The sequence below is a fragment of the Elephas maximus genome, chromosome 19 (assembly GCF_024166365.1).
Source record: "Elephas maximus indicus isolate mEleMax1 chromosome 19, mEleMax1 primary haplotype, whole genome shotgun sequence".
Lineage (NCBI taxonomy): Eukaryota > Metazoa > Chordata > Mammalia > Proboscidea > Elephantidae > Elephas > Elephas maximus.
This window is the reverse complement of record NC_064837.1, coordinates 44,347,564-44,370,817: the sequence shown is the minus strand read 5'-3', so window position 1 is coordinate 44,370,817 and position 23,254 is coordinate 44,347,564. Positions and strand designations below refer to the sequence as shown.

The 23,254-nt window shown below is 49.4% G+C and overlaps 2 protein-coding genes and 1 non-coding gene across 8 annotated transcripts; 2 read left to right on the top strand and 1 right to left on the bottom strand.

Moving 5' to 3' along the window:
* Positions 1-3,165: 3,165 nt before the first annotated feature.
* TRNAQ-UUG (transfer RNA glutamine (anticodon UUG)) lies at positions 3,166-3,237 on the top strand. Its single transcript has one exon. It is a non-coding gene; the product is annotated as a tRNA-Gln (tRNA).
* A 7,271-nt stretch (positions 3,238-10,508) lies between these two features.
* On the bottom strand, positions 10,509-20,337 carry GNGT2 (G protein subunit gamma transducin 2). Of its 6 annotated transcripts, none has more exons than XM_049860363.1 (4): positions 20,262-20,337; positions 12,098-12,212; positions 11,253-11,359; positions 10,509-10,809 (listed from the first exon to the last, which is right to left on the bottom strand). In XM_049860363.1, exons 3-4 carry the CDS (start codon positions 11,334-11,336, stop codon positions 10,684-10,686), a joined length of 210 nt encoding a protein of 69 aa, XP_049716320.1. In that variant the 5' UTR covers positions 11,337-11,359; positions 12,098-12,212; positions 20,262-20,337; the 3' UTR covers positions 10,509-10,683. The 6 variants fall into 6 exon arrangements, with proteins under 6 accessions (XP_049716320.1, XP_049716324.1, XP_049716321.1 ...); XM_049860367.1 differs by lacking the exon at positions 20,262-20,337 and adding an exon at positions 15,725-15,795; XM_049860364.1 differs by lacking the exon at positions 20,262-20,337 and adding an exon at positions 13,141-13,221.
* Positions 13,276-23,083, top strand: ABI3 (ABI family member 3). The gene is made up of 8 exons (XM_049860358.1): positions 13,276-13,567; positions 18,296-18,463; positions 19,483-19,659; positions 20,882-20,967; positions 21,159-21,254; positions 21,451-21,668; positions 22,118-22,255; positions 22,617-23,083. The coding sequence occupies exons 1-8, from the start codon at positions 13,451-13,453 to the stop codon at positions 22,778-22,780; spliced, it is 1,164 nt and encodes a 387-aa protein (XP_049716315.1). The 5' UTR covers positions 13,276-13,450; the 3' UTR covers positions 22,781-23,083.
* The last annotated feature ends 171 nt before the right edge of the window (positions 23,084-23,254 follow it).

Here is a 23,254-nt window from a genome sequence, read left to right as displayed (position 1 = left end):
GGGTCGCTATGAGTCAGAACCGACTCGACAGCACCTAACAACAACAACAACAACTGAACATAGCCTCGATAATGAATATGTACACTTTCTATTGTACCTGTTATCCCATTTGCTATCCATTCATCCATTCACAGGCTCACAAGAAATGGGAATATCTTAAAATTCCTAATCCTGGGTTTCAGCCTTCTTAATTCCTGGCCTAATCCTACTCCCATTCTGCTACAGTTCAGCCCTTAGTCCCAAGTGCCACAGCTGACGCCTCACTGACCCCACCTCTGGCAGAGCCCTGGACCCCGAGCTTCAAGAAGCAACCTGTGGAGGTGTCATGGGATGGCATCTTTGAGATGTCAGCCACTGTGGATTTATGTTCAAGGAAACTAGTTATGCTGGGGTGGGGAGATTACATATTGTCTCCCTTTTCTGTACTTCATCATAAAACAAATTAATGAGGATGATGTTAAAGGATCTCTGAACATAAAACTGGAATGTTGTTTCTTCATTCTGAGTTCTTTTCCCGCTAAGAAGTGGTTCAATGGCCGTCTTTGGTATGGCACCAGCAATAAAAAAAAAAAAAAAATTTTTTTTTCTATGAATTCAATCATGAGCAGGTCCCAAGGAATTCACAGCCCAGACCAAAGGGTGTAAGAGGGATGGGGGAGACTGAGTCACAAGACACAATTACTTATACTTCCAGGGAGTAATGACTAAGGCTCCAAGGGAGATGATCCTTTCATGCTACCTGAGGGATGGAGCAGGTGGGGGATTTCATTGGGGATCTCGTTTCAGGTGGTAAGTTTTTCAAAATGAGAAAGGAGAGAAGGTGGAGGGACCTGCAAAAGAAGAGCTAGGAAATGTGAGTTGGAAGCAGGATTCCTGCTGGACAGAAGGAAATATCTCCCATATAGTTTCAAAGAATGTAATTATGACCCTTCGAGATTTCTACAGCAGTTTTTGAAGATTTAATTTCAATGTACTCTCGTTGATACAGAGCCCTTATAAGAAAGAAATAGGTGGAAAAGCCAAGATCCAGAGATGCTAAAGCCACTAACTCCAGCCTCAGTAGAGGGACATACTTATCTCACTACAGAAGTTCAAGGGGAGATGGTTTTGTTTCTCAAAATAGAACATCTTTAATGTTTTTTCTGACAATATACAAGAATTATTATTTTAATTTTTAAAGTAGTACAGAAAAACAGAAAGGCCCTCATAAGCTTACTCCCCAGTGATAACTATTGTCAACAGACCTTTTTCAGATTTTGCCCAAGCAGGTTTCTGGCTGCATGCAAAAGAAATGGACTCTGGGTACCACAAGCAAAAACAGGACTTATTGGAAAGATTTCAGATAATAACCCCTTGCCTTAGAGTCAATTCCAACTCATAGTGACCCTACAGGACAGAGTAGAAGTGACCATAGGGTTTCCAAGGAGCAGCTGTTGGATTTGAACTGCCAACCTTTTGGTTAGCAGCCGAGCTCTTAAATACTGTGCCACCAGGGCTCCATAGCACCATACCAAAAAAAAAAAAAAAAACCTTCTGCATTCGAGTGGATTCTGACTCACAGGGAGGCTGAAAAAGCAAACTCAGGAAAATGGCTAAAAGCCAAGGGGAGTTGGGCAGCCAGGACCCCAGCCAAGGTCAGGATACTGGGAGTCCGGTTACACCACTTCTGCTGCCAGGGAACATGACATGACTGTCACTACTGCCCCTAGGACACTGGGTGTCACAGCCACCTTCCACATAACAAGTTCTAATACGTCGCTGCTTCTGGGCATCAATCTCTTTGGATCCTAAATCCAACTAGCCAGGCTAAGGATGTGCACTTTCAGAGACTTAGGGAGTGAATGTCCACCTTGGGGCAGAGACCTCCTGTCAGCCAGACCCATGTAATGATGGACGCTCCAAGGAAAAGAGCTCACATGTCACACAGCAACTAAATGGTAGATGTTTATTACACATGTATGTAGTTTTTCTGTGGCATTTTTACATACTAATTGGTAAGTAAAGTTTTGTTTTGGTTTGTTTAGGCCTGTGTATCTATTCAAGCCGTCCCCTAAATTCCTACACAATATTTATTGTGTAGATATTGTCCTTAACCAATTTTCACTTGATGGACATTTATATTTTATTCTTCACTATTATAAACAATATAGCTGAGAACATTCATGAGCATACATCTTGACGCTTGTCCTATTATTCCTTATAATAAAGTCCCAGAAAATAAGTAAAATTTTATCTGTTGCCCGACTGGCCTGCAGAAAGATTATCCATTTACACTCCCACAATAGAAGAAAGCCCAGTTCCAGCCCCCGGCATCATTATCTGCCAGGCTGAAATGGGGGGCGGGGGGGAACAAAAACAGTGTTTCATTTTCTCTTAATGTAAAATAAGACAGAGTATAAGGCTTTTCATATGTTGTAATGGCATCTTCTTCCCTGAAACACGTTTTACTGAAGGGTGCTGTTTTAAGAGCTCTCCTACATATTAAGAGGATCGCCTGTCAAGGTTTGTGAAGTTTTGCAGCCTCACCCAGCAGCTTTTAAAGCATTCCTCGTGCATGACAAGGAAGTGAAAGCGAGATACGTGGAAATTTCTCCTAGACTCCGACTCAGGCGGGGCGCACTTCCAAGTCGCGCTGTTCGCGCGCCCAGAAGGGGCCCGGGTCTTGAACCGCTGTCCCTCCGCGTGCCAGTCTGATTCCTTACCCGCTCGGCCAAGGCGTCCCTTCCAGAGACCTTTCTGGAAAATAAACAAACAAGTACGAAGCCCAGGACTTGGGGGGCCGAGCCTCCCGCTCAGAGCCCTGGGGCCCAGAGCCGACCTTCTTCAGACCCCTGTCCAGTCCCGCCCCGCCAGCTCCGCTCTGCAAAGCGCGCCGCCGCCAACCCGCCGCCCTTTCGGCTTCCCCAGGCGCGGGTCAGTGCCCCTGGAGGAGAGAGTCAGGAAGTGCGGCGGGAGGAGATGACGCCCCCGGGGCCCGGAACATCTGGGACGCGAGGGATGCGGAAGCCCTCGGTACCCCGCTTCCGCCCGCCGGTGCGCCTCCGGCTCCGGGCCCAGGGCCCAGGGCCCAGGCTGGGCGAACCGGGCATGCAATGCCGCTTTCAAAACACAGTGCCTCACGCTATGTGGCTTGAGAAGGCTCTCGGCCGCGTAAAACAGTCAGGCGGTCCCATGGTGTAATGGTTAGCACTCTGGACTTTGAATCCAGCGATCCGAGTTCAAATCTCGGTGGGACCTCGCTACTTCTTTTGGCTCGACAATTCATGTTTTGGGAGTCGCTGCCGGCAGTAGCCACCTCGGGCTGTGCCACCGCCCCGCTGACCTGGTGAACCGCGGCTTAGGGTCCCTGCCCGCCTCCCTCGAAGGTGCTTTCATTTCGGGGCCGTCCAGAGAGTCGCGATGCGCATGCGCGAGAATCGGTGCCGAAAAATAAATGTGTTGACGGGAGTTTGAACGTGACCTTACCCTGGAGGTAAATATCCGAAGGGACCCGAAGGATTCCGAGGATCCTGCTTCGGGCGGGGAGCAATAGTTTCAGCTTCGGAAAACCCACCCTTCCCCGACAGCTGTAGAGAATCCTTCTTGGCTATTGGTTAGTACGATACATTACTGCTCCATAAACCGCGAATGAAATGTCGGGACGGAGCCAAGGGGCGGGGAGAAGGGCACTAACTTGACTCTGATTGGTCAAGAGAAATGTGTTGTTGGGCTGTCCCCCTGGCGGTCTGTCCGCCTGTGAGAAGTGTGTTCGTCTCGCTTGTCCCTTACTGACTGAGGCAGTGAGGTTGGGGGCGTCTTTTAGTCAGGAAAAAATCCCTTAGTAAAGGCGTCCGCCTCAGCTCCTGTCAAGGTATCTCTGCTGGCGATTTGTCGCCGTATCGATGGGGTTTTTCTCCCGAGCGGAGGATAGGAATCTACGAGGGTTTTCACCAACAGGACTGAAAATATGTCTTATTAGAGAGCCTGTGGAGGGTCGGTATTTAGGGTGTGAGCAGGCGCCCGTGATTTGCGGGAAACCGTGTACCTCTGGGGTAGTGTGGAAGAGATGCCCAGAGTGTTGCCTTCTTTAGATTAGTATCTGGATTCTGAGGGGTGTCTATTCCTCTAGGATAAGTGACGAAGGAGCCCGCTGACGCATTTATGATCAGCCTGCAGGGTGATTGGCACTGCACTCTCACCCTTGGGAGGGTGCCATGGAGACAGAGGATCCTCTCACTGCTCCGCCCACCTCTCCCCAGAGGACGCCTCCTTCCCACCCACCTCACACAATTTCTTAAACGTTTGAATGAATCTGTGTGCGTGAGTGATCCAGCCTCAAAATTCTCTAGGCATGAGGAGAATAAGGTGGGAAGACTTGCTCTACTACACATTAAAGCTTATAATCAACTATGGAAACCCTGGTAGCATAGTGGTTAAGAGTTACGGTTGCTAACGAAAAGGTCAATAGTTCACATCCACCGTATGCTCCTTGGAAACAGTGTGGGGCAGTTCTACCCTGTCCTATAGACTCGCTATAAGTCGGAATCAACTCGATGGTAACGGGTATTATCGACTATAAATTATAGGAATTAAGATAGTGTGGTGCTGGTGAAAGAAGAGACAAACACACCAATGAGACAGAATAGAGAGCCCAGATACAGCCACACACATATTCGGACAACTGATTTATGACAGCATCAGCAGTGAATGAGTCCACATTATTCTATATTCTTAAAAAATTTTTTTTAATGAATGCTTTGAAGGCCAGTATAGCAGGGGCAGAGGCAGGGGCTTGGGGACTGTGATTTCAGGGGACATCTAAGTCAATTGGCATAATAAAATCTATTAAGAAAACATTCTGCATTCCACTTTGAAGAGTGGTGTCTGGGGTCTTAAACGCTAGCAAGCAGCCATCTAAGATGCATCAATTGGTCTCAACCCACCTGGATCAAAGGAGAACGAAGAACACCAAGGACACAAGGCAATTACGAGCCCAAGAGACAGAAAGGGCCACATGAACCAGAGACTACATCATCCTGAGACCAGAAGAACTAGATGGTGCCCGGCTACAACCGATGACTGCCCTGACATGGAACACAACAGAGAACCCCTGAGGGAGCAGGACAGCAGTGGGATGCAGACCCCAAAATTCTCATAAAAAGACCAGACTTAACAGTCTGACTGAGACTAGAAGGACGGGGGTGGTCATGGCCCCCAGACCTTCTTTTGGCCCAGGACAGGAAGCGTTCCCGAAGCCAACTCTTCAGACATGGATTGGACTGGACAGTGGGTTGGAGAGGGATGCTGGTGAGGAGTGAGCTTCTTGGATCAGGTGGACACTTGAGACTATGTTGGCATCTCCTGCCTGGACAGGAGATGAGAGGGTAGAGGGGGTTAGAAGCTGGCGAAATGGATACAAAAGAGAGTGGAGGGAGGGAGCGGGCTGTCTCATTAGGAGGAGAGTAATTGGGAGTTTGTAGAAAGGTGTATATAAGTTTTTATGTGAGAGACTGACTTGATTTGTAAACTTTCACTTAAAGCTCAATAAAAATTATTTTAAAAAATTATTTTAATTTTATTGTGTTTTAGGTAGAAGTTTACAGAGAAAATTAGTTTCTCATTCAATAAATGTTACACAAAGCGTTCACCACACTGTCAGCATTCTCCCCATTTCCTCCCTGGGTTCTTCGTTTCCTTTTGTCTGGTTTTCCAACCCTTTCCTGCTGTCTTGTCACTGCTTTTGGGGAAATGTTGCCCTTTAAATTAAAAAAAAAATTTTTTTTTTTGCCCTTTAGGTTTCCTATAATTGTTTGTTCTACAGAGCACGTTCTTTTCGGGTGTTCCGATTCATAGTGACCCTATGTAGGACAAAATGAAACACTGCCTGGTCCTGTGCCATCCTCACAACTGTTGTTATGATTGAGCCCATTGTTGCAGCCACTGTGTCAGTCCACCTCATTGAGCGTCTTCCTCTTTCCTCAGCTGACCTTCTGCTTTAGCAAACGTGATGTCCTTCTCCATGTCCTGCTTGATAACATGTTCAAGTATGTGAGATGAAATCTCATCATCCTGGCTTCTAAGGACATTCTGGCTGTACTTCTTCACTGTTGATAGGAGTATAAATTGACACAGTCACTTTGGAAAACAGTTTGACATTAACTGGTAAAGTTGAAGACAATCCTGTCTTACCATCTAGCAATTTCACTCTCGTACATATACCCACAGATATGTGTACATATGTGTACCTAAAGACATGAAATGCAAAGAAACTAAACTTTTCATCAACAGTAAAAGGGGTATATAATTTGTGGTACACCAATACAATGGAATATCATACAGCAAGAAAAAAGCGTTAATAGCCACATGCAACAAGGTGGGTGAATCTTTAAAAAAAAAAAAGTACTGAGCTAAAGCAGAAGACAGACAAAAAAGAATAAATTATGTATGATTCCATTTACATAAAGTTCCAAAATAGGTAAAATTAACGTCCATATATTATTTAGAGCTGCAAATTTAGATGGTTAAACCATTAGGTAAAGCAGGGAAAACATTACCAAGTTAGTCAGGTTACAGAGTACCTCTGGGGAAAGGAGGGAGCCGTGACTGGAAAGGGGCCAGCAGGGGTCAGCTGAGGGGTGCCGATATTTTTGTATTTCTTGACCAGGGCAAAGGTTACATAGATGTTCACTTTACAATAGCTTGTTAAAATGCATATTTACGCTGTATGTACTATTCGGAAAATGTGTTCTATGAATCATCTCGACGGCACTGGGTTCTGGTTTATGTCTCAAGAAGGTCAGAAAGTATTTAGAGACATGGTTCTGCCCTGGTCACAAATGAGGAGTCTGAGATGAAAAGTTTGTTCACAGAGAGGCAAGAGAAAGTTTGTCTACTCTGAGCCAGTTAAGCCGCATTCAGAGGGTCATGTTCAATTCTAGATGTCACACAGAATAAATTTTATCCTGTCAGAAATTGGCTAGTTGTACTTGAACTTGAACTTTAAAATTTCCAAGTAAACTTTATCGGTAAAGGGATACCGTGGTGTTTTTTGCACACAAGTGTTCCAGGGATTCATAAAACAGTGTAAGTCCTCATCTAGGCGCCTGATCCATGGTATGCTCAATGACGGTAATTTCTAGAAGGACAACCAGGATGGTGAAGACTATGAAAGCTCATATACTTGTGAAAAGTATAAATGCTTTATATGACAGAGGAAGGAAAAAAAAAAAAACTTAGTGGTCACAGGTACTGCCTTGATTCATTTGCTCGGTTGTGCCTAGTTCAGGTTGCAACAGAGGCAGAGTATGAGAATTTGCGGGTGGAAGTTAGAGGGACAAATAGGAAGAACTTACTAAGAATTTGAGCTGTCCTTCAGTGGAACAGACTTAAGAAATACTGAGCTTCTGGTACCTGGAAGTATTCCGAGGAAGTGCAAAAGTCTTTGTCGGTTGAGGGTGTTGAGAGATTTCCGCGCTGAGGTGAAGGCTGGGCTTCACAAAGACATCTTGCCTTTCCACTCTGAGGCTTGATTCTGCTGTGAATCTCACTCCCAGCTCAGGACTTTTCTCACCATGACACTTTCCATCATTTTTTCAGTGGCTTTCATGGTTTTTTGTTTGTTTGTACCAAGACCCTTAGTTAGAAATATATTTTACATCACAACCCAGTACTCACATACATATACACACACATACATAAAACTGAAACGAAAGGTTTAAGAAACAATACTATCCTGACTATATGTGGAGGTTGTTAGCTGCCATCAAGTCAGCTGTTTTCAGAAGTAGATCGCCAGGCCTTTCCTCCTAGTCCACCTTAGTCTGGAAGCTTTGCTGGTTTGGCATCATAGAACATGCAAGCTTGAAGTGCATTGGCCAGAACTGAACCCCGGTCTCCCTCATAGAAGGCGAAAACTCTACCACCGAACCACCAATGCCCCCACATGTAAAGGTACCTGCTAATATTTTCTATTGTATGTGTGTGTGTTTAAGCTGGTCACAACCTACTAACTTGATTTCATGACCCACTGTGATCTCAACCAACAGTTTGTAAAATTCTGGCCTAGGGAATTGGAAGCCTGTGAGCTCACCGCCATGGTCCTTCTCCTTCCCTTCCTAGCTCCAGCTTCTCTGAGACCCTCTCTTTGCCCTCCACATTTCCTTCTCCTTCACACTTTCCAACCCCTTTAGCTCGGGGGAGATCCTGTCTCTTCTCCTCACCACAGTCTGCAGATCCCCTTCCAATAATTTTTTTTCTGGTAAAGGGACCTTCCCTACCCGTTGCTGTCAAGTTGATTCTGGCTCAGTGACCCCATAGGACAGAGTAGAACTGCCCATAGGGTTTCCAAGGCTGTAAATCTTTAGGGAAGCAGACTGCCACAATTTTCTCCCACAAAGTGGCTGGTAGGTTCAAACAGCCGACCTTTCGGTTAGCAGCTGGGAGCTTAACCTCTGTGTCACCAGGGCTCATTATGAAGGGTCCCTGGGGACCGCATTTTTGGGAAAGTAGAGAGATACAGGGTTGCTATGAGTCAGAATCGACTGGATGGCAGTGGGTTAGACAGCCTATAGCGTGTTGTCCCTCACCAGAGTAACCAGCAGAGGGCACTGCACAGTAGCCCTATAGCCTCACCCCTAGACTCAGGAGGTGACTTTGGGTTATCTCCTGCTGAGGAGGGAAGGTTGAGTGAGTTAGCAGCTATACCTAATATCACTGTACTCGATGGCAATGGGGAATGGGGATGTTAGGGTTGTTTCCAAATACTTGCTTTCAATCCTATCTAGTAAATCTACCGAGGTGGGAACTTGGAGTCAGCCCTGACAACTCCCTCTTCCTCACCCCCACTCACTCAATGAGTTGTCAAGATCTAAAAACTATTTCCCCAAGAACTCTTCAACCTATCCTCCATCTCTAGATTTGTGGCCACCATCCCCTGTCTCACCTCTCTCCTGTTCTGTCAACCACCTCCTTGTCTGTCTCCTTGTCTCTACTCTTACCCCCTTTGTCAAAAGGCAAATTTTCTTCTAAACACAAATATTACCAAGTCATTCCCTGAATTAAAACCTTCCAGTGGATAAGGTTGTTAGTACAGCAAACCAGACCTCTCTGATCCGATCACCTCCAGCCCCACCCTGCGTGTCCTAAGGATCTAGACTTCCCTCCTTACCTTCCATCACCTCCAAACTGATTGGTGTTTCAGTCAAACCATGTTTTTTTTTTTTTTTTTCTCAAATCCATATCCCTGCTTGTACTACCCCATCGTCCATCCATTCATTTACATCTTAACCCCGAAGACTCAACTTAGATATTACCTCCTTCTAGCAGCCTTTTTTGTCTTCCCTCCCAGGATGCAACACACACCCTCAGCTGAATGAGGTCGCCCTCCTATAGACTTCCATCATGCCCCATGTAGACCTCTCTGGGATTGCACTGAGCTCAATGCATTATGACTGTCTGTTCATCTGTGTCTCCTTTAGACAGTAATCTCCTTGATAACAAGGCCAAGAATCAGTCTCATCCGTCATTGTTCCCTTAGCTCTTAGCAGGGTCCATCCTCCCTCCTGCCACAGTGGTACACTAAAAATTGGCTAAAAATGCCTGTCCCTTTGCTGGTTCAATACCTTCATAGGCTTCCTATTGTCTTTAGGATGAAGAAGAAAGCACTGAGCTGAGCTCACAACAAGGTCCATCAAGACTTGGCCTCCATTGCCATCTCCAGCCTTATGTTTTATCACTGCCTGTCTCTCCCTCTCCCCCTCTTACCAGCATGCAACAGTTCACATTGACCTTGCTCGTTGTCCTGAATGTACCACAATTTCAGTCACCTCCAGGCTTTGGATGTACTTTTGCCTCTATCTGGAGCTCTTCCCTCTGTTCCTTCCTCAGCTTGTCTGTCTTCAAGTCTCCATTTAAAAGTCACTTCTTCCAAGAAACTCTTCCTGACCCCCTCCCCACCTAACAAGGATAGCTGCTGTCTGTTCCCACACCACCCTTGACTTTCCCCGTAGTATCACCTATTGACTTAATTGTAAATTGCTTGTTCCATGTCTTCTTGGCTAAATTCCATGGAAGTGAAAACCACGTTAGTCTTGTTCAATCTTCCATTCCTAGTGCCCAGAACATAATAGGCACCAATGATATTAAATAAATCAAGAAGTAATGACTTTCAAACTGTTTTTGTCATCAGGCCATCTGGAGTGATCTAAACAACTAGGTGGAGGACCATAAGATAGGACATGAGATGGGAGAAAAGCAACCACCCCCAGCCCCGGCCTCCAAACTACTCTGATGTGGAAACAGTTTTTACCAGTGGAGGGACGAGATGAGAATGGTTCTAAAGAGAAGTAAATGTTTCCTCAGGACTGCTCTCTGGGGCCTCAGGGTATCTCAGGCTCTCCAGGCCCCACCACTTATGGCTCCAACTGCTAAGCCAGTGAAGAATGTTTCCAAGTGAGGCTAGCAGTGATCCGGCAGGTAGAGGAGATGATAGGAGAAAAGAGTTGAAAATGAGATTGGAGAATAGATTCGCTTTGCATTCAGCTGGATATCTTTATTCCTGTGACTGAGGGAGCTGGGGCATGGTTCTGAGGAGATGGGGAGAAGATGAAGACTTACTGGTTCCCTGGGGGTTTGTGCTGGGATGGCTTTGGGTAAGGAGTGGGGCTTAGGAGAGACAGGTGTTTAGGGCAAGGGGCCTCAGTGCCATCAGTTTATCACACAGGCGCCTTTCTCCTTGAAGGGATTCTTGTCCTCAGGGATGCCTTTGAGAAGGGGATCGTTTACTGCTTGGGCCTCCACAAAATCCTTGATTTCTTTTCCTGTCTTGGAAATCTGTAAGGAAACATAATACGGATACAGCTCTTGTTTTTTCTCAGGATTCATGACACAGCCAGTCCCAAGAAGCCAGAGAGGAGAAAGATGAAGGGGATAGGCAGATGTGAGAGGGATGTGAGTTCCTTGACCTGAACCACAAAGACTGACTCTTACCTTAGTGAAGTATTTTGCTATGCCTAGCCCAGAGCTGGGGTGGAATATGCTGAGCTTCCCAAGGTTCTGAGGCTCTCTCCTGTGCTCAGAGAAGTATGGCACCTCCATAGGGTCAAGCCTCAGCCTCCTTCTTCTCCCTACCCCATCCCAGAGCACCTCCTGCTCCTTCTAGCACCCTGGAAATGTTCCACCATCACATGTTCCATCACTTCCTCCTTCATGCCCCAGATTCCATCAGGAACAGAAAGGGATGGAGAAGAGAGCGGAGAGGAAAAGAGGAGGCTCACTGGAGCTCTTGGGTTCGTCACTTCCTTCTTCAACTGTTCCACCTCCATTTTCAGTAGCTCCTTCTCGCTGAGGTCCTGAGCCATTCTCCCCTAGAGAGACCTGGTCCCTGAAAGGATTCAGCAATGGGATTGTAACTCTCTCAGCTCCCCCAGACCCCTCCTCTGCATTCTCCATACCCCAACTTGTATCTTTTTCCTGCCATATTCCCCAGTTCATGCCCCTCATCAGTCAACATAAAGTCACGACATCCTGCCAGGTCCCACTGTGAGGAGTAAGAAGCGCCTAGTCTGATGCGGGAGGCACGATCTTTGCCCTAGGCAACTTGTCTAAGGAGGAAACAGGAACTCAGAGCATGAAAAAGGAAGAGAGAAGGAATTTCTTTCAGTGAGGAAGATTTGGAAAGCCAAGTTATTGTTCCATACAATGACTGGGGTACAAGTTTTCTTTGTCCCCAGGTCCTTGCAGAGGAGAGTGTACCCTATGCTTAAGAGAATGGGCTCTGAAACCTACCAGACTCCAGTTCTGACCTCAGCTCTGCTGCCTCCTGGCTGTGTGGCCATAGGCAAGTCCCTCAACCTTCTTGAGTCTTACTTAGTTTCCCCATCTGCAAAATGGGTATAATACAGTAATAGCACCTATCACATGATTATTGTGAACACCAGAAAATATAATGCATATAGCTATTTTAATTCACTACCTGGAACATAATGCACACTTAATACATTTATCATTATTATTACTGATATCATTATTACTACAGAGTTATCACTACGGCCTGCCTAGGGCCTAACCTCAAGAATTCTAAGACTAGATCCCAGCCCAGTGCAACCTCAGCCCCTCTCACCTGCCAGGAAAGAGAGTACGCTTCCAAGTTCACTTGTGCTGGACCCAGACAAGATGGTGTTTGAGCTTCCTAGCTCTTCCTCAGCAGCAGAAAATCTTCGGATAAAGCAGATGGTCTGGAAGCCAAAAGCTCTGATGCCTAAGCTGATCAGAGGCTCAAGATTCTAAGCCCAGCCATCACCTGAGCCTCCAAGCCCTCCCTGCCACTGGAGCAGAGATGTTGAGGTTCTTCCCACTGTAAGCTGGGAAAGAGAGGCCACCTCCGATCTCTCTGACTCTAGCCCACCTTCTTATCACCCTGCCCCCTGCATCAGCCACCATTGCCTTCAATGATGTCCCTGGTTCAGAACCCCCAACCCGTTGCCATCTAGTCGATTCCAACTCATGGTGACCTCATGTGTCATAGAGTAGAATTGCTTCATAGAGTTTCCTAAGCTATAATCTTTCTCCCATGGCACTGCTGGGTAGGTTCGAACCGCCAACCGTTTGGTTAGTAGCCAGGTGCAAACTGCTTATACCACCCAGGAACCCAGAGCTCCCACCATTCTCATTTCCCCAAACCCCACCCTCCAGCTCTCCAGGCTCCCCTCCTCCTGCCTTGTCCCCCAAACCCTCCCCTCCTGATCTGCTTTTGTAAAGATTATAGCCTAGGAAACCCTACAGGACAGTTCTACTCTGTCCGCTATGAGCTGGAATCAAATGGACAACTCTTCAGAGGCTTGATAACACTTCTCAGGGAATCTCTTGGTGTGTCCTTCCTGTGTCCAACCCTGATTCCTCTTGCTGCTGCATCATTGTTTTCCACTGGTGGGGCACCGCCACTCCAAGTCCCCCACCAGCATGACCAGTCTCCATATCCTATCCACCCTCCACTACCCCCTCCCGTGGTGAATCATCCTGGAGCTTCCCAAGGAAGCTCCCACCCTCTGCCCTTCCTCCCCCTTCCCTGAGTGGAAAATCCAGCTCCACCCCCCATAGTAGGTCAGCCCCTTCCTCCTCAGTTCCCCACCCCATCCCCCCAGCATCCAGTTTCCTCTCCAGGACCTGGGAGCAATCACAGCTGCCCTGGCCTTGGTTTCCTCTGCTGGGAAGAATTGGGAGGCTGGGCCCCCAAAGGGGTCCCTGGCTTCCCCTTTCCTCTGGGCAGGGGACAGAGAAGCCCAGGCCCAGGGAGTAGGGACTGACTTCCTCTTGTCCCGGAATGAGCCTCCCTGCCCTTTGCAAGCAGGTTTGGGTCTCTCACACAGAGGAAACCAAAAGCAGTAAGAGGGAGGGGAGACGAAGCAACCAATCAAGGGCAGGGTGAAGCTCAAAACCAGCGGGCTCCCCGGGGAGCAGCCAGAGGCTGGGGGCCATGGCGGAGCTGCAGCAGCTGCAGGAGTTTGAGATCCCCATGGGGCGAGAGGCTCTGCGGGGCAACTACAGCACTCTGCTGCGGGTTGCCGATTACTGCGAGGACAACTATGTTCAGGTACGTGGGGCAAGCACAGGTGTGGGCACCCCAGCCCTGGGAGGTGCCCCAGGGCCCACCCCCAGGGCTGGGCCATGGGAGCCAGCTTGACAGGTGCCGGAGAGGGCTCAGCAGATGTGCTGGGCTTGGGCTGAGAAACCTCCCAAGCCAGGCTTTGGCATCATCCCTTCTCCCAAAACTCTAACCCTGACCCATGCCACCCAAAACCCCTGCTGTGTCCCTTCTCCTTCCCAGAGCCTCAGAGATGCCAGGGCCAGAGCTATTCCATCCTGGTATCCAGCTTCATTGAGGCTTATCTCCCTCTTACCCTCCCACCCTCCCACTCAAACCCAGAGAACCTGTGGCACCATCATTCCATTTTCAGGCTGGCTGTAGGAGATACTTTGGAAGAACTTCCCAACCATTGTAGTGAACTTGAGATGGACAAGGGAAAAGAGGACTGGAGTTCTTTCCCTGATATCTTGAGGGAAAGTTAAGAGATGTCAGACTAGGCTAGGGTAAAGAGGGCTGACACAGAGGCAGGGGAATGGACAACATGACTTCTGGAGCAGGCTACCAGCAAAAGATGAGGATGTGACATTTTAGAACAGTTTTTTAAAATTGTGTGGTTGTCCCAGGACTGAGAATGTAGATTCCTGGATCTATTATTGAGCGACTCTGTTATTTCATTGGCCTTTATAACTACCTAGTGAGACAAGTAATGTTATTCCGATTTTATAGATGAGGAAAGAGCAGCTCAGGGAGGTGAGGTGACCTGTCCAAAGTCACACAGTGTGGAAGCACAGAGTGGGCATCAGCCCAGGCTCCCTGATTTCTGAAGTCTAGCCCTTTCCCTGACATGCTGTATGGCTTTAAGACAGTTATTTGCCCTCTCTGTCCTCAGTTTCCTCTGCTCTCTTAAGTGTTACAGGCATAACCTGTTACAAAAAAAAAAGTTGCCGTCATTTCTAACTCATGGCGACCCCATGTGTTGCACAGTAGAACCATACTCCATAGGATTTTTTGAGGCTGTGACTTTTCAGAAGCAGATTGCCAGGCCTCTCTTCCGAGGTGTCTCTGAGTGCTTACGTGTTTGTGCCACCTACCACTTGGACAAAATTTCATTTTTCTAGCCTGGACTAACCCAACTGTGACAAGAGGCACAGGGACCTCCCAACACAGTACATGTTGAAAAAAAAAAAAAGAGCAAGAAAATGGCAGATTAAATAGAGCCAATCAGAATAACATTTACAATGCTCTGTGCCCTTGCTTTGGGACAAGCAACATTCCCTCTACTGCCTCAGTCAGTCCTCACCCCAGTCCTGGGAGGTAATACCGTCCCATTTCTCAAATGAGGAAGCTGAGGTTTACAAAGACCAAGTCACTTTCCCAAGGTCTCCAAGACAGTGGCACAGCCTGGTTTCAAACCCAGAAATCCAACTCCAGAGCCCACCCGCCAAATCTCTGGCTGAAAATGCTACCCTGGGTATAATTCTGGTCTGTGTAGACAGTGAGTGACCACCTTGTAGATGAGATGGAACATAGCTTACACACCAGCTCTGTTCTCACGGCCCTGGAAAGATATGCTCCTACTGTCAAAAGGATAAAAGCAGTCCCTTCCATTCCTTCATAGTCCCTGGGTGGTGCAAATGGTTAACATGCTCAATACAAAGGTTGGAGGTTTCAGTCCATCCAGTGGAACCTGGGAAGAAAGGCCTAGCAATCTACTTCTGAAAAATCACCCACTGAAAACCCAACGGAGCACAGTTCTATTCAGACACACACAAGGGTCGTGAGGAGTCAAGTCAACTCTATGGCACCTGGTTTGGTTTATGGTTTGGTTCCATTCTTCAATACCTTCTGCAAATCTCAAGGTGTCTGGATTTGCTCTCATCTGCACACATAGCGTGGCACGCAGGGTTTGGGGTTACAAAGACCTGAGTCCAATTTCCAGTTTTGCCATCTACCAAATACAAGACCTGTGGCAAGTTGCCCATCTCTCTTACAACCTTCCTCAAGGAATGATTACTTGGATTAATTGTGATAATGTATTAAAGCATCTAGCCCAGTGCCTGCCCCTTAAGAAAGGTAGGATAAATGGCAGTTATTACCATTACTATTATTATTGTTGTTATTAATTGCAGAGATAAAAGGCAAATTATGGATAATAAAACTCACTTGTAGAGAGGTGAAGCAGCCCTTGCAAAGACACCCAGGGCACGGGGAGCCCTGACCCAGGGTCGAATCCCAGAGCTCCTGCTTCCTTCAAGTAGGACACTAACTGTTAGACCACACCATCAGTTAGCTCTCCAGGCCTCTCTGAAGATCTCTGTCTGGAGAGCAAATTCCTAGGAAGGGTTTGGGTGACTTTTCAGAACTGTTCTTAACAAAGCCTGGTTCCCACGGCCTCTACCCCTTTACCCCCAACCAGGTGTCAGGAAACCCACAGGGAACAGGGGAAGGCAAGCTAGGGTCAATTTCAGATCTGTGCTCTGCAGTGTTCTCAAGTCAGGGTCGACCGAGTTTACAGACAAGTTCATTTGCATGATGAACATGTAGTCAGTCTTGAAGATGGATCCCAGACCCTTCTTCCCCTAGACCTAACTTTGGGTCCAGACCAAAGCCAGGGGTCAGCAGTGATCCAGGCTCTAGCCTCTCAGAAATGGGCCCAAGCAGCCATTTTTCCTGTTTGGGCTGACAATTCTACATGCTAGTCTGGGGAGTCAGCGGAAGAGGGGCGAGCTAAGTAACCTGGGGGTAGGGGGGAAGTTTCATTTCCTCACCTATTAAAGGAAGGCCGTGAACTAGAACAAGACTTACTACCCTATCTGGTTTTAATGTCCTGGGTTGCCCTAGTGGCACAGTGGTTAAGCGCTTGGCTGCTAACCAAAAGGTCCGCAGTTCAAACCTACCATCCGCTCTGTAGGAGAGAGATACAGCAGTTTGCTTCTAAAAAGATTTACAGCCTTAGAAACCCTATGGGACATTTTAACCTGTCCTACAGGGTCACTATGAGTTGGAATCTACTCAAGAACAATCTGTTTTTTGTTTTTTATTTTCGGTTGATTTCTTTGCCTTTTTAAGGCTCTTGGTTACATATGCTGACGACATATAAATGGACATGCAAATGAGCATCTCTTTTGTTAGAACAAAGCAGCTGGGAGAAGGGCCTGAGGAGAGAACCACAGGAGGGGCTGCCCAGGAGGTGCTGGGCCTGCCCCTTTGCCCCAGGCGGACTCAGGCTGCATTGGAGACACCCAGGTCACACTCAGAACCCTTCTCTGGATAGTTCCAGGTCTGCTCTCCACTGACAGGTCCTGAGGGGTACCCAAGGGCCCCAGCAAAGAGATCCCAGTGGGCAGCCTTGCCTGTCAGTCTGCTGGCCTTGCCACCCTGCCCATGGAGAAAAAGGTACTGGTTAGAGTACAGTAACTCCATGACCCAAGCCTGGCTGAAATGAGGAAGCAGCCTGGGGAACCAGAACTTGAGAAGTTGGTCCTACCCCTATAGTCTCACCTGGGACTGAAAAAACCTCTTGTACTCAAGCACTCCCTTACCACCCCTCCACCACTGACTGGCAGCGTGATTCCGGCCATGAAAGATGCCCAGCAAGTGCTTGGATTCCTATTCAATCCATTAATTAAGTCACAAATGCATATTTATTAAGTATCTTTGCATGTCAGGCACTATTCCAGGTCCTTAAGAGTCAGAATAAAACAGATAAGTTCCCTGTCCTCATGGCACTTACATTACAGTGGCGAGGGAGAGAGGGATAGATAATAAAAGAATAAATAGAGAAATAATTTCTGATAGTGCTAAGTGCCACAAATAAAAGAGAACAGAGTAAAAATGATAGAGCGTGAATACAGGGGTGGGTGGGGGAAATCTTAAACAGGGTGGTGAGGGAAGGTGTCTCTGAGGAGCTGGGATCTAATATGAGGATTCTAGAAAGAGGTATGGCAAGTGCCAAGACTCTGAGGTAGAAACAATCTTAGCATGCTCCAGTCACAATGGGCAATGTGGCTGGAAGGAAATAAGTGAGAGGGGGAATTATAGAGGATGAGACTACAGGGAAAGGCAGGAGTTAGACCTTGTGAGGAGGCGATGGTTAGAAGTTTGGATTTTATTCTCAGTGTATTGGGAAGCAATTGGAGGGAATGAATGAAGCCATTCCCCTCTAGACCTCAGTTTCCTTATCTGTAAAATGGACCAGATCATTGGTTCCCAAACACTAACCTGTAGATTAGGGCTAAGCAAGGAGCACAATGGTCACCTGGGGAGCTTTTGAAGGCACAGATTCCTTGGCCTCACTCCTAGGGGATTCTGGTTGGATCTGGGCAGGGAGCATGTTGTTTGTTTTTTAAGAAGGTCTCCACCAGTCAGTTTTTTCTTCGTCTTCCCTTTCTTCTAGTCATTCGTTATCTCCTAACAGGACAGCTCATTGCTCAGGTCCCCAGAAAAGCGGCAGAGCCATCTCAACTCCATTCCCAGCCTGGCCATTTGAGAGGGGCTACCTTTCCTCCCTTTACATGCATTCCCCAGCACTGCAGATTTGCTTTCTGAATGTCATTTAAATCCCTCTTGTTATTTAAAATAATCCTTATGGAAACTACCTCAAACCTCTAAAGACTACAGCATCTTCCTCCCAATTCAGCCCCTACCCTCCCTATGTCTCCTCCCACCCCATCCCACCCTGCCAAGGACCCAGGGGAAGGTGCTGGCCTCAGGCCAGGGCTGTGTGTGTTTCAGACCACAGATAAGCGGAAGGCACTGGAAGAGACCATGGCCTTCACCACCCAGGCCCTGGCCAGTGTGGCCTACCAGGTGGGCAACTTGGCTGGCCACACTCTGCGCATGTTGGACCTGCAGGCAGCTGCGCTTCGGCAGGTGGAAGCCCGTGTCAGCACCCTGGGCCAGGTAAGGGGTACAAGGAGGCTTCTTGCATCAGTCCCTGACTCTTCAGCCCCACCTGGACATTTTCTCCAGCAGAAGTCTCTCCCTGCCTTCCTCCATGGCCAAAGGCCTGACTACCACAGGAGATTGGCACTTCCCAAGCTTTTGGAACCTCCCTATCTCTGTGGCTTTGTCTTCGTAGTGGGTCTTGCTGTCCATTTGGCTAGGAGCTTCTTGTTGTTGCTATGTACTGTCAAGTCAGTTCTGACTCATAGTGACCTGAAAGCAGGGCTTTTTCTTTCTCTGAATTCTACCCTCCAGTTAGAAAGCTGGCTCTACCAATCACAGGGGCTGCATAATACAGGAAAGAGGCGAATGGGCCCTGTTTCAATCTGAAGACCAACTTAAGAGCCCATGTGCTCACTTGGCAGGGACATCTTCAGCCCATACAGTGCCCCCTGCCCTTCTAGCATACACACCCTCCTCCTTCCTTCCTGGATCCTTGACCGAGGAATTGCCTCATTAAGTACACACACAGATCAGTTACACATTTAGCTCTGGCCTGTGCATCAGCCACATGTGCAGAGCATGGGGCGTGACTTTCCCTCTCACCCTAGCAAACCAGAGTCCCCACCCTCTCGATGCTGTAGGTTTCTCCATAGAACATCCCAAGAGGAAGTTCATTCATTTGTCCCTTGAAGAAGAGAGCTGATGCAGGAAGATCCTCCACCACCTCCACTTCACCCCCCTCTGCTCCTGAGCCAGCCCAGTCCTCTGGTCTCTTCCCATCTTCCCCAGGGATTTCGTGTTTTCTCTTTTCCTCCTGTTCCTGCTCAGCTAATAATAACCTTCATTCACATCCATCAGGAAGTTGCTCTAAAGTGGCTCCATCCTCCCCTGCTACTCTTTTCCCAATTGCTCTGTGGCCTTGGGGACAAAGCTCACTCTCTCTCTGGACCTCACTGCCTCCCATGGTCCCTATCCCCATGCCGAGGTCTCTATGGCACAGATGCCCCAGTGCCACCCCAAACTCTGTCATACAGATGGTGAACATGCACATGGAGAAGGTGGCCCGCAGGGAGATCGGCACCTTGGCTGTTGTCCAGCAGCTGCCTCCTGGCCAGAAGGTCATCGCCCCTCAGAGCCTACCCCCTCTCACACCTTACTACAGGAAACCCCTCAATTTTGGCTGCCTGGATGACATTGGCCATGGGATCAAGGTAGAGAAAGAGTCCCCTCCTCTTTTTCCACATCCTCCCTCTCCTGTCTCCCTTCTCTTCAGGCACCCAGCTCTTCCACATCCATGTTCTTGTCCCCACCTGTAGCTCCTTTCTTTTCCCATTCCCTGATGCCATTACTCTGAGCCTCCCTCTTCCTCCCCACATTCTCTAATCCTCCCATGAACTCCTCCCTCCATCACTGGCTTTTACCCTATTCAAGATGATCTGTTGATTGTGACATCCTGAGGCCCTCCTTCCCCTTCCACTGTGGGTGCTGGGTGTGAAGGGGAAGAGGGGGCTGGGAGGATAGCAGGTTGTGCATGAGAACGGCTCCCCAGCCACATAAGAACAGTAACTTCCTCTGTCTGGGGTTTGAGGTCACTGCACTGAGCAATCCACCCCAGAGTTGTTGTGGGTGGGAAGGTGCTGGATGCAGCCACTCGAAGGGGATGTAGGAAAAGGTGAGCACACAACTCTGGCATTTTCTTCTCAACCCATCTCCTTCTGAGAGCTGGGAGAGGGCACACTGCCCCCACCCCATTTTGCCGGCTCCCATCCGCACTCCTCGTTAGGTTAGAACCTACACTTCTTCCTCCACTCACCATGTCTCCCCACCAGTAAGCTCCTTCTCGTCTCCAAGCTCTTGTCTTGTTCCTAGCGAACTATAGCAAACAGAGAACATCATTCTGCATGTACCCACCTTCAAAGACAGGGACCCCCATCAGTGACATGTGTCATTTTCACACTCTAAGTGCCCTGGTACCTGCCCCTCTCTGCCCTCCAACCCCCAAAGCCAGTTCCACAGGCTTGTGGAAATGACAGCTGGGACACTTCTAAGTGTGGTGTGCCTCTTCCCTTCAGGAAGTTGGGGTTGGGGTCTAATCATAGTTCAGGACCACCAGACCAGGCCTCCAGCTGCCTGAGCACGCAGGTGGTTTGGGGAGGGGCAGGAGTGGTGGGCCCCTCTCAGCCCTCTGTGGCTCTGCAGAGGAAGTGGCCACCAGACCCTGTCTGCACCCCGAGGTTTCTGTCATCCGGGACTGTGCCAGCTTGAGGCCCAGGGCCCAGGCCACAAGAGAGACTGAAGTAATGGGCTGGGAAGTGGAAATGGGAACTTGCCCTCCTCCCAGTTCTCATCAGCGCCTCCCTTGTTTCCTCTCTGGGATGAGGGTGGGGGTTGGCCCCCCACAACAGATGTCAGCCCTGCCCTCCTCCCCCACAGGACCTGAGTACGCAACTGTCGAGGACCGGGACCCTGTCTCGCAAGAGCATCAAGGCACCTGCCACACCCGCCTCCGCCACCCTGGGGTGAGGCTTCGCTGGGATCCAAACCAATGTGGCCCTGTCCCCAGCAGAGCCTGACACTCCACTCCCCCACCCTCATCCCAGACTTCCTCCTCCGGCGCCAAACTTCCTCCTCTGCCGCTGCCCCCTCCCCACTGCACCCCTCCCTGCTCGCAGACGCCTCTCCCCCTCACACTCCTTCCCTCCATCCCCAGGAGGCCGCCCCGGATCCCAGAGCCCGTACAGCTCCCAGCGGTGTCCGACGGCCACCTCTCTGCCGCCTCGTCCGCCTCGTCCCTGACCTCGGCCGGGTGAGCCCGACCAGGCTGGGTGGTGGGTGTTTGAGAAGGGCCGTTGTCATGGTGACTAATGGGGTTGCGAGCACTTGGGACCACAAGGGCAGGGTCAAGGGGCGGGGCTTAACGTTCAGGGGGCGGGGCCGGTCGGGGGATGCCAAGTTCAAGAAAGCGCCCGCAATAGAGCCGAGCCCCTTCCTCTGGTCTTCAGCAGCGCCGAAGGGGTCGGGGGGGTCTCCACGACCAAGGGGCAGGCGGCGTCCCCGCCCCCGCCTCTTCCCGGCTCCATGGCCCCCCCACCCCCGCCTCTTCCCGGCTCCATGGCCCCCCCGCCCCCACCTCTTCCCGGCTCCATGGCAGCACCGCCACCAGCCACCGACGTCTTCCTGCCGCCCCCTCCGCCCGAGGAGCTGGCCCCGCCCCCTCCCGGTAAGGAGTTCCGCCCTTTCCCGCAACCCTGGCGTCACCTTCTCACCTCAGCCTTTTAGGATCAAACCCGGCCGCCTCAGGGAACGCTTTGTCCCAGGTGGAGGTTAACAGGAGGGAAAGAGGCGGAGGAAGTAAACTTTATACCTGGCCCTCACCCATTTTTTTCATTTAAACTTAACACCCTGAGTGAACCTTTACCCTCCCATTTAGCAGATCAAGAAGCTGAGGCTAAGAGGTTGCGTGAAGTTACTTGCCCACGGGTCACTAAATGGCTGTTGACTCAATCTTCCAGTGTTTACTGAGCACCTACGACGTGCCTAGAAGCATTGTGGAACTGAGTAGTCCAGGGCTGGAGGAAGATTATATAAAAATGGGTGGATCCTCAGGTCCCACACTTGCGCCAGGAAATTTCTTGGGGGTGAGTGTAGCCTTTCTGCTTTCCCTCCTAGCCCCCGAGCTGCTACTGCCCCTGGACCTGCCCCCACCTCCACCCCTGGATGTAGATGAATTGGGTCTGCTGCCTCCACCACCCCCAGGTTTTGGACCCGATGAACCCAGTTGGGTCCCTGCTGCATACTTGGAGAAAGGTACCTGAGACTGGGGCCTGACGGACACCAGACTCTGGGTCCTCAGTTCTGGCCTCTGCAGTCCTTACCCCCAGTCATTCCCAGGAGGCATTCTCCCTGCCCCTACAAAGATGTGAGCCTATTATCTACCACCACACACATTTTCTGATGCACTGAGCAAATGTTCACCTAGGAGCCATCTCAGAATCGAACTGAGAGGGAGAGCCTGGTATTGAATATGAGCAGAGCAGGGGAGGGGTCCTGAGGGCTTAGAAGACACCTCCTGCCGAGTTCCCTGTAGCTTCCTCCCCTAGATGCTCCCTAGAACCCAACATTTGGTCCAGGGGCACATCTCATGGCACCCTCTCCTCCCGCCTTGCAGTGGTGACACTGTACCCATACACCCGCCAGAAGGACAACGAACTCTCCTTCTCTGAGGGCACCATCATCTGTGTCACCCGCCGCTATTCTGATGGCTGGTGTGAGGGCGTCAGTTCAGATGGGACTGGATTCTTCCCTGGGAACTATGTGGAACCCAGCTGCTGACGGTGGGGGGCTCTCTGGGCCTCTGACCTAGGCTCTGCCATGCCAGCCTCGTGAGCTCCAGGCCAAAGCCAGCTTCACCATCTTGGCTGGACTAGGCCTGCCCACCTCTTGGGCTGTGAGTTGTATTCTGTGCCCTTATGGAAAAGGGTCCTGGATGGTAGAGAGACGAGATACCCAGAGACTTGCTGCCAAGGAGAAGCAACTGGAAACTAAGGAGTTTTGATGATCTTGTCTGCAGAGATCAATGAAGGCAGGGTTTCCAGCTGCAAGTGTCAAGTTTGAATAAAGCCTTGATTGACCTTCTGATGGTTGCCCAAAAAGGGTAGGGGGCCAGAGAGAGGAGGCATTTAAGCCACCCCAGTTCTACAGGCGTCTGTGAATTGAGCCTCCTTCAGCTGCCCTTAGTGGCAATAGTTCTGTCACCTCACCCTCCTCAGTCGTCCTTAAGTCCCCTCTCCACATAACCCCCATGAC